Source organism: Orycteropus afer, unplaced genomic scaffold (genome assembly GCF_000298275.1).
Source record: "Orycteropus afer afer isolate SDZICR_OR568_19922 unplaced genomic scaffold, OryAfe1.0 scaffold00257, whole genome shotgun sequence".
NCBI classification, from domain to species: Eukaryota; Metazoa; Chordata; class Mammalia; order Tubulidentata; family Orycteropodidae; genus Orycteropus; species Orycteropus afer.
Genome location: NW_006921844.1, coordinates 4,957,997 through 4,969,472, shown reverse-complemented (window position 1 = coordinate 4,969,472; position 11,476 = coordinate 4,957,997). Strand labels below are relative to the sequence as shown.

General features: G+C 39.4%; 1 protein-coding gene across 1 annotated transcript in view; it reads right to left on the bottom strand.

Annotated features, from left to right (window-relative positions):
* SOX30 (SRY-box transcription factor 30) overlaps positions 1–11,476 on the bottom strand; it is a 78,245-nt gene that overhangs the window by 31,358 nt on the left and 35,411 nt on the right. The window contains exon 4 of the mRNA XM_007949930.2: positions 10,806–11,298. Coding sequence (XP_007948121.1) covers positions 10,806–11,298 — 493 coding nt within the window. The remainder of the gene's footprint in view (positions 1–10,805; positions 11,299–11,476) is intronic.

Genomic DNA, 11,476 nt, shown 5'->3' with positions numbered 1-11,476 from the left:
TTATGAGTCAGAGACAATTCAATGGCACCTAACAACAACAACAACATATGCATGTGAAAGCTGGACAATGAATAAGGAAGACTGAAGTAGAGTTGATGACTTTGAATTGTAGTGTTGGCTAAGAATACTGAAAATACCATGGACTGCCAAAAGAATAAGGAACTCTGGTGTGTAGTGGATAAGGAATTTGTCTGCGAACCAGAAGGTCAGCAGTTCAAACACACCAGCCCCTCTGAGGAAGGAAGATGTGCCAATCCCTTTCCATAAAGATTTGCAGCCTACTCACAGATGACACAATCCCATATAGAGCAACTCCTAAAGAATCCACAAAAATATTAGTAGAATAATAATTGAACTCAGCAAATTTGAAGATTTGAGATTAACACACAAAAATCAGTTGTATTTCTACATACTAGCAATGGAAAACCCAAAAATGAAATTAAGAAAACAATTCCTTTTAAAAATCAGTCAAAAAGAATTGAATACTTAGAAATAAATTTAACCAGGGTGAGAAAAAACATGTACGTTGAAAACTACAAAAAATTCCTGAGAGAAATTAAAGAAGACCTAAATAAGGGGAAAAACAATTATGTTTATGGATTGGGAGATTTAATATTGTTAAGATATCAACAGATTCAATACAATTTCTTTTGAAAGTGTCTTTTATCCCCCTAAAAGTGGAAAATATGTTCCTAAAATTCATATGGAATTGCAGGGGACCTTAAATAGCCAAACCATCTGGAAAAAGAACAAAGTTTAAGGACTCAGACTTTCTGATGTCAATACTTACTACAAAGATATAATATCAAAAACAGTGTGGTATGGGCATAAGGATAGATATGTTGATCAATGGAATAGAATTGAGTGCCCAGAAATAAATCCATACATCTATGGTCAATTGATTTTTAAAGATGTACCAAGACCATTCACTCGGGAAAGAACAGTCTTTCAACCACTGATGCCAAAACAACTGGAAATCAACCTTTAAAATAAATTGAACCATTACCTCACACCATATACAAACATTAACTCAAAATGGATCAAAGACCTAAATATAAGAGCTAAAATCATAAAAATCATAAAGAAAAATACAAGGGTAAATCTTTAGGACTTTCAATTTGTCAGTAATTTCTTAGATATAACATGAAAAGCACAAGTAATAAAAGAAAAAGGAAGGTGATAGGCCTTCATCAAAATTAAAGTGAAAAGATAGCTTGCAGAATAGGAGATAATATTTCCAGATGATATATCTGATAAGCAACTTGTATCCAGAACATATGAAGAACTCTTACAACTCAGTAATAAAAACACACAACCCAATTTGAAAATGTTCAGAGAGTCTGAACAATTTTCCAAAAAAGATATTCTTATGTCCTACAAGCACATGGAAAGATGTTCAACACTGTTAGTTATTTCAAAAGATGCTGTCAAGTTGATTCCAACGTGGTGACTACATATGTGTCAAATTAGAACTGTGTTCCATAGAGTTTTCAATAACTGATTTTTTTTTAGAAAAGCACAAGACATGTCTTCAAAAGTGCCTCCATATGGATTTGAACTACTAACTTTTCAGTTAGCAACCTTTAAGTTAACTGTTTGTAGCACATAGGGGCTCCTCATTAGTCATTTGTTGTTGTTGTTATGTGCCATCGAGTTGGACCTGACTCATAGTGATCCCTCCTTGGGTTTCCAAGGCAGTATCACTACAGAAGTAGATTCCCTAACCTTCCTTCCGAGGAGTGGCTGGTGAGTTTGAACCGCCAGCCTTCTGGTTAGCAGTCAAGTGCCTTAGGCATCATTAGTCATTAGGAAAATGTAAATCAAAACCACAATGAGATATTATTCCACATCCACTGTTGTTGTTCTTAGGTGCTGTCGAGTTGGCTCTGAGTCATAGCAACCCTATGTAGAAAAAGGAAGGAAGAAGTTTTACCTCTTTCTTTCAAATTTGGATATTTTATTTATTTCCTTGACTAATTGCTCCAGCTAGCACTTATAGTACATGTTGAATAGAAGTGATAAAAGCAGGAATTCTTGTCTTTTTCCTGATCTTTGAAGGAAGGCTTTCAATCTTTCACTACTAAGTATCATGATAACTCTGTTTTTTCTTTTTCCTAAATGACCTTTACCATGTTGAGGAAGTTTCCTTCTATTTCTAATTTGAGTGTTGGATATTGTCAAATGCTTTTTTCTGCATAAATTGAGATGATCATGTTCGTTTTCCCTCCTTCATTCTATTAATGTGATATACTATACTGGTTAATTTTCAAGTGTTAAACCACTCTTTCTGTCCAAGGATAAATCCCACTTGGTCATTGTATATAATCCTTTTAACATGCTGCTGAATTTGGTTTGCTAGTATTTTTGTATCTATAGTCATAAGTTATTGTGGTAGTTAAGGTTATATGTCAACTTGGATGGGCCTGGTTTTGAGTGGCTGGGCAGCTGGAGGTAATTATTCCCCACGATGAGACTGGTAACCAACTCCATGATGGAATCTACTGTGAGCAGCTGAGTAGCTGCCTTGGGGATGTGCCCTGCTTCCATTATATAAGAAGAAGCTTTGAGAAAGGTCTCTGAGCTTTTGGCACATCTGGATCCTGCAATGGCTGACTCTTCATCTCAGTGGCCTGACATATTGTCTGCTGATTTGAGTTTGTTTCTGGACTTGAACTAGTGGTCTGCTGTGTTGGTTGACAATTTGGGGACTGTGCCATTTCACTTGTCATCCTTGAGTTTGTCAGCCTCAGCAGCCAGCAGCTGTCTGAGTTAAGAGAAGCCTCCAGCTTCAGTGGGCCCGTAGCAAGAGGCAGAGCTGAAGCCCAAGGTTAGGGGTCTTTATCCAGCTCCTTGATCTGGCACTTTGAACTGGGACTTCTAATCTCCTAAACTGTAAGAGAATAAATACCTATTTGTTAAAGCTATCCACTTGTGGTATTTGTGTTGTAGCAGCACTAGAGAACCAAAAGAGTTATACTGGTTTAATCTTTTCTTTTCCCTTGGTGTCTTTGGCTGGCATTGGTATCAAGGTAAAGCTAAACTCAAAGAATGTAGAAGTAAGTGTTCCCTCCACTACTTCTCCTCCTTCTTCTTCATATGATTTGGGTGAAAGTTTACAGAGCAAATTCATTTTTCATACAACAGTTTATACACATTTTATTTCACGACAGTGATTGCATTCCCTGTAACACCTCTCTTCCCACTTCCTCCCTGTGACTTTTTCCCATGTCCTTCTTTCCCACGCATTCTTGTCCTCTGAGATCTCTCTCTGTGAAAATACTGCTCTTCTGATCCCATGGTTGATTGTTCCAAGGAGTGTACCTACTTGGTGTAAATGTTCACCTTATATGCCCACTGTGTGAATGTAAGCCACAAGAGTGAGTTCAATTCCAAGCCCTAAAGGTGACTAGGGGTCATGGTCTCGGGGGCGTCACTAGTCTCTATCAGACCAGTTAGCCTGGTCTTTTTATAATCTTGAGTTTTGTTCCATATTTTTCTCCCACTCTGTCCAGGGTCCTCCTACACTGATCCCTTTCTGAGTGGCTTGGTAGCCAGGCACCATCTAGTTCTTCTGGTCTCAGGGACATGTAGGCTGAGGTTCACATGGTCCACTAGTCCCTTAGACTAATTATTCCATTTCTGTTTTTCAAGAGTTCAAAAAGAATTGGTCTTTATTCTTCTTTAAATATTTGGAAGAACTCTGGTAAAACCATCTGGTCCTGAGTTTCTCTTTGTTGGGAGGTTTTCTATTTTTGATTCAATATCTTCACTTATGGAGCCCTGGTAGTGTATTGGTTAAGGCATTTGGCTGCTCACCAAAAGGTTGGTGATTTGAACCCACTAGATACTCCACGAAAGAAAGATGAGGCAGTCTGCTTCCAAAAAAGATTTACAATCTTGAAAACCTAATGTGGGTCACCATGAGTCAGAATTTACTCATGGCAGTGAGTAGTAGTGCAGTACTAGCTTCACTTATTAAAAGGTCTGTTGAGACCTGCTATTTGTTCTAGGGTCAGTTTTGGTAATTTGTGTGTTTTTAGGAATTTGTCCATTTCATCTAGGTTATTAGCTTGTTGGTGTACAATTGTGCATCGTATTCCCTTATAATCCTTTCAAAAAATTATTTCTGTAAGATTGGTAATAATGTCCCCATTTTTACTACTGATTATAGCAATTTGTATCTTTTTTTTTTTTTTTTTTGTCAGTCTAGCTAAAGGTTTGTGAATTTTGTTTATCTTTTTCAAGGAACCAATTTCTAGTTTTTTTTTTTAATTTTAGTTTATTTTTCTATTCTCTACTTAATTTCTCTCTGCTCTAATCTTTATTTCCTTGCTTCAGCTACCTTGGAGGTTTTTTTTGTGCTCTTCTTTTTCTAATTCTACAAAAACTACATGGGGGTGGCTTTCTCTGACCTTCTCAAACTTCACTAGGAGGAATGAGGATGCTGATTCCTATGAGGCAGAGGACAGATATGCCACCACCCTTCAACCTCTTTACCAATTCTGAAAACAACTATCCATACCATTGCACACCCTACTTCTCTGCTGGGTTCAATAATTCATTGCAATGGCCACACAGAACTCATAGACAACATTCACAATTTTAGGGCTTATTAAGGAAGTAACAGGTTACAATGCAGGATCAGAAATGACTCAGGATACAACTCTTCAATCAGGACAGCTTCTTTGCAGCTATGCCACAGGCATGCTCCTCTCTGGCCTCAGCCTCTGCCCTGCTCAGGCAAGTATTACAAAACTCTCTTAGCTCTGCCGATAGATGCCCAACAAAGCACCCTACTCCACCAGCAAGCCACCTGTCATCTCTCTGCTGTCTCAGCAGTGGGATCTCAAGTCTAAGGATGCACTCCACTCCTGGTTCTTCTCTCTTGATAGTTGTAGATCCACCCTTTCTGCCTCTGTTGTGGCTCATTTTAAGACCAGCAAGAGGCTAAAACTAACCAATCCCCACATTAGGGTTATTTGCATGGTTATACCCACACAGGGGGGAGCTCTGGTAGCATAGTGCCTAAGGCACTTGATTGCTAACCAGAAGGCTGGTGGTTCAAACCCACCAGCCACTCCTCGGAAGGAAGATGGGACAATCTACTTCCATAGTGATACTTCCTCGGAAACCCAAGGAGGGGTTGCTATGAGTCGGGTCCGACTCAATGGCACATAACAACAACAACAACCCACACTGGGGTGTCTTCTATCTTATTGACTTAATTAACAAGTTATCCAGTCCCCTTGGTGAGCCAAAAGTACCTCACATTTGCATAGTCCCATCTAGTTATGGGCTAGAAGACATGACTAGAAGAGCCATACTAAGTAATTCACTGTACCACAAGTTGCTAAGGTGTAAAGTCAGGTTGTTGATTTGAGATCTCTCTTCTTATTACTTTTAACTTTTTATTGTGATTTGTGTGAAAGTTTACAGAACACATTGGTTTTCTTCTCAACAATCCATACACATTTTGTTTTCTGACATTCATTGCAGTCCCCACAATGTGACAGCCTTCTTCCCATTTACTTCCTGTTTACTGTTTCTACTTGTCCTTCTTATTCTTTTCTGCCTTCTCAGCTTTACCCCTGGGAAAATGCTACCCATTTGATCTCTTTTAGTATTTTTTTTTTTCCTAAGGAGTACAATTATTTCCAGGCTTGAAGGGTCTCTAAAGACCATAGTCACAGGGGTTTCACCAGTCTCTATTATACCAGTAAACCTGGAGGTTTTTTTTTTTTTTTATGACTTTGCATTTTGTTCCACATTTTTCTTCCACATTATCCAAGACTTCCTATTGTGATCCTTTTTAGAGTGGTCAGCAGTGGTAGCTGGGCACCATCTAGTTCTGGTCTCAAGGTCATGGAGGGTGGGGTTCATAAGTCCTTTAGTCCTTTGGACTGATTGTTTCCTTGCGTCTTTGATTTTCTTCACTTGTCTTTGCTCCAGATAGGGAGAGACCAATAATTAATTACACATTAAATGACTGCTTACAAACTTTTAAGATCCCAGTTGCTACTCACCAAAGTACTATGTTGAACATTGTCCTTGCAGACTACATTAAGCCAATTGACCTTGGTGTCCCCGAGATTATGGTCTTGAGCAGCTGGAGTCTGCAGGATAGGGCACCAAAGAGAATAAAGCTACATACAGAGAGAACTCTAGAGATCTGCATAGGGTCCCCCTTGACTACTCAGCTGGGTATTAAGCAGTTCATGATTATAAGGAAATTACCGAAAGCTGGTGAAAGAACTGCTTGAAAGGATTTGAGGTCACAGTGTCCAGCACTTACACAACACTTCCCCCTTCCATAAACCAAACTGAAAAACCATGAAGTATTGAGTAGAGTACTCAAAAACATCATGCCTCAGATAGCCCTAAACTACATGGTATGGTTCCACCTAAAAAAATCTTAAAAGAAGACCTGAAAGAATCACATAACCACATTCCAGGGGGAAAAAAATTAAGAATATTAATAGGAATTAAATGATGAAGAAGATAAATGAGAAGGAATTCCATTCCAGGATAGTGACCAAAGGAACTCCATGGACCTGCTCCTCAGCAAAATAATCAAAACTGGTAAAAACTACTTAAATAAATTAACCATGAAAAGTCTGTGGAAGTTGTCCTAACAGCATACAACTAATGAAACATTTATTTCAGAACATCTACTAAAACTTGTTAAGATTAGCAAGACTCTGGGGCACTTGAACCATGATCTACTTCCTCCCTCTCCGCACCCTCAATCAGCTAAGCTTGACAAAAGTTCCACACTGGATTGATGTAGCCAAGAAAATGGGAGTCCCTATCCCCTCAGTTTTAATCAAGAGATCCAGAATTTCACAGGGAGGAGCAGCATTTCTCATCACCTCAACTCCAAGTTTAAGAGGCTAATTTCATGATAAGTACACTCAGTCAAGAGGGGCTCTCTCTTTCACTCAGCCCCCATTCATAAGATAGCAGCCTATGCTCAAGCACAGCAGGCAGATAATACTGCAACCTTAATCACCCTCAACCCAGCTTGCTTGAATTTCCGTAACAGGACAGGCAAGACAAGAAGATCAGAGTCTACCACCCTGCTCAGTGCCCAGAGCAGTGAGTCAGAGATTTTGCACAGGGGGAAGAGTCAGTCCCTTAAACAAGAGAAGATCAAAGTACTCCCCAAAGGGACTGGCCTTATTTGAAAAAGTATAGGGTAGCAAAACATAAGGACCTGCTCAAAAAACAATGAAGATTTTGGTGTTAAGCAAATATGGGGAAGAGTAGCTCTTCATAATTAATAACAACAAGATAACTACCAGCAAACTAGTCATCTGAGAGAGCTACGGAAACAAATAGCTAAAAAGAGCCAGTCTAAAAACAAATTTAATTTAATTGGATAATATTGTGGAGCAAATTATGGCCCAGACATTGATGAAAACAATAGAGCAATCAGTAAGCAATTAGTGAAGTCCTGGAAGTGTTTAACAGCAAAGACATCACTTTGAAGACTAAGGTGTGCCTGACCCATCCATGGTATTTTCAGTAGTCTCATATGTATGTGATAGCTGAACCATGAATAATGAAGACCACAGAATTGATGCATTTGAATTGTGGTGCTTGCAAAGAATATTGAATATACCATGGACTACTAGAAGAACGAACAAATCTGTCTTGGAGGAAGTATATCTGGAATGTTCCTTAGAAGCATGTATAATCAGATTTGTCTCTCATGTTTCAGTTCTGTTGTTAGAAGGGACCAGTCCCTGGAGAAGGATATCATGACAGGTAAAGCAGAGGGTCAGCGAAAAAGGGGAAGACCTTCAATGAGATGGATTTGATGTAGAGGCTGTGACAATGGGCTCAAGCATGACAATGATTGTGAGAATGGCATAGGACAGGCAATGTTTCACTCTGTGGTTGCTATAAATCAAAACTGATTTGATGTCACCTAACAGCAACAGCAGATATTAGTGAGGATAGATTATCAATAGTTGCCTTCAGTAGTCTTTTAAAGCTTGATTCCTTGAACCAAAAGACTTCTGAAAGCTACTAAAGATAAATAGAGCCCAGTGGTGTAACTAGGTTTGGTGTGACCCAGTGATGTCACCCCTCCCACCCACCGACTTCCTCTTTTACCACATAATACAGAACCCTTAGTAATATTTATTACCAATTTTAATTATAAAATGTTATGTGATAAATATAGTTATAAATGGTTTAAATGTAATATTTCTTAGATTATATGAATACTGATAACAAAATTGTCTTGTAAAATCTTTCTACACTGAAATGCAACATTATTAGTATAATATTATTAGTAACTGAGCAGAAGCCTTTTTTTTTATTTTTCTCCTTTTTTTTTAATTATTACTTCATTCTCAAAAAAATTTATTGAGCCAGGTTCACAAATACTAATTACCACAGTCTTAAAGTTAAAACACCAGAAAATTTGAGAAAAAAAGGGGACTACGAAAACACCAGCAGCAAGAAAAACAACAGCATGGGCTTGTAGCGCATGCAGATGAAATAATGTAATGCAAAGCATCACTGTAGTTGGTAACAATGACAGCTCTGACTGTACCACATTACAACATTCAAAAAGTAAATTAGCATAAGAGTTTTAGCTTTGTACCACTTACCGCCATGTAGTCAATTCGGACTCGTAGCAACCCTATAGGACAAAGTAGAACTGCCCCATAGAGTTTCCAAGATGTAAATTTTTATGAAAGCAGACTTTCATATCTTTCTCCTGTGGAGTGGCTGGTGGGTTCAAATTGTCAACCTTTTGGTTAGCAGCCAAGTGTTTTAGCCACTGCACCACTGGGGCTCTTTTTTTAGCCTTGTAGGAGTATTGATAAGTATAAGCTGGGCTTACAAAAAAATGATTTTGGTGTTATAACAAACTACTGAGATATTTCTATTAAAAATAATAAATTCCTGCTGAAACACTGCATAAAAATTTCAGATAGTCATTTTGGTGTCACCTTCTCTGACAATGTCATCCTATGTGGTCCATACCCCCTGCACTGCTCTAGTGATGCCACTGACAGAGCCAACAGGGAAAAAAAGAAAGAAAGAAAGAAAACTACATTGGACAGCAGAATTTCTTTTTATCTTGGCCTGATTCCTGAGTTCCACTTTCTTCCAACTCTGAACTAAGGACCTGAAACCCCATTATGCATTGAAGCAATATAATTTGTACCTCAAAAGTTCTTTCTTTTGAGGAGGGGGGTATACCCAAGTGGGGAGTAGTTTCATTTTTCAAACAAGTAAAAATAGAATATTGGTGTCATATACTTAACACTTCAATCTCCACAGAGATCATCTCTGTCCACATATTTAACAGGAATTGAAAAACTGAGATAAATGCTTCTGTATTAGAACATTTAAGAAGTTCTGGTGGGGCAGTGGTTGAAGCATTCAGCTGGCTGCTAACCAAAATGTTGGCAGTTAGAACCCACCACCTGTCCACAGGAGATGATGAGGCAGTCTGGTTCTATAAAGATTTACAGTCTTGGAAACCCTATGTTGTTGCTGTTGTTGTTAGGTGCTGTCAAGTTGTTTCGGACTCATAGCGACCCCATGCACAGCAGAACAAAACACTGCCTGATCCCATGCCAGCTCCACGATCCCTGCTATACTTGAGCCCATCATCGCAGCCACTGTGTCAATCCATCTCGTTGAAGGCCTCCCCCTCTTTCGTCGACCCTCCACTCTACCAAGTATGAATGTTCCCTTCTGACAACATGACCAAAATAGGTGAGATGAAGTCTGGCCATTCTCACTTCCAAGGAGCATTTCGGATGGACTTCCTCCAGGACAGATATGTTAGTTCTTTTAGCAGTCCATGGTACTTTCAGCATTCGTTGCCAGCACCACAACTCAAAAGCATCAACTCTTCTTTGGTCTTCCGTATTCATTGTCCAGCTCTCACATGCATACAAGGCGATTGGAAATATCATGGCTTGTGTCAGGCCCACCTTAGTCCTCAAGGAGACATCCTTGCTCCTCAGCACTTGATACAGTTCCTTCATGGTTGACTTTCCCAATGCTACACGTCTTCTAATGTCCTGACTGCTGCTTCCATTGGCATCAATTGTAGGACCAAGCAATGTGAATTCTTTGACAACCTCAATCTTCTCTCTATTTATTGTGATGCAGCTCACTGGTTCAGTTGTGAGGATTTTTGTTTTCTTTATATTGAGACGTAATCCATGGAAACCCTATGGGGGTTTTATTCCATCCCACAGGGTCGCTGTGTCGGAATCAACTCAATGGCAGTGGGTATTAGAATACGTGAAAGTTAAATACTATCCTTCCAAAATGAAAAGTGACAAATTTGTTTTCCTAGATACTTTCCTATGAAAATCAATTCCTTTGTTGATATTTATTTCAGAAAATCTCTGATCTGGTAAAAAGGGTATTAAGTGTGGGTGACTATGACTTTGGACAAGTTGTTTGACCTCTTAAACAAAGTGCCCTCCTTCATATCCTTGCAATAGCAAAATGTGGTCCATAAACTAGCAGAATTGGCATCCCTTGGGAACTTGTTACAAATGCAGAATATCAGGTGTCCTATACTCAGTGTTTTGTTCTGTTGTACATAGGGTCACTATGATCAGAGGTGACTCAATGTTACCTAACAACAACAACCTACTCCAGAATAGACCTACTGAATCAGAACCTACATTTTAACAAGATCCTAGGTGATTCATATACACATTAAAGCTTGAGAAGCACAGCTCAATACAGTAAGGGGAGAACTTCAGAGATAAATCATACTTGTTTTTCTAGGTGAAAGAAAAAAAAAATTGTTCATTTACCTTGATGGAAAGTAGTGAGGTCCAGGTAAGAAGTAAGGGTGATGAAAAGAGAATCTTGGTGGTGTCCCAAACAGTGTGGCTGGATGGCCCAGGGGAGGGGGTTGGTAGACATGTGAGTGTGGAATGGGAGGAGCCTGGGGGATTGCAGCACTTCTGGGGCAAGTGGAAACACTGGGATACTCCTTGGGAGCCTGGATGGTTGAAGTTGCAAATCTAGCATGGGCAGTACTTGCACTAGTTGGAATCCTGTTGGTACTCTCCAGAGAGACAGGAGTGGGTCTCTTCACAGAACGATTGGCTCCAGAATGTAGCCGATGAGTGTCCGTTTGGGAGGGCCCAGCAAAGTGCTGGGGTGGGAGCGCTGGACCAAGGGGTAGACTTTGATTCTGGACAGCCACCTGGGCAGAACTGGAAACACTGGGCTGGAAAAGTGTGATGGGGCTTGGGCACTGGACTGCAGATGTGGGCAGCTGGATGGCAGGTGGGGCTTCACCTTTAGAAATAAAGATAGCACAGGTCAAGCATTAATTAAGTCACCTCTTTTTTCAGTAGAATTTGGTAACTGTACAACCACAGGTCCCCACTAACTGCCTTACCTAATAGCATCACTACATCTAATTATTCTTTTTATTTCCCTTATAGCATTTTTAACAAACTGAGGTTATCTTATT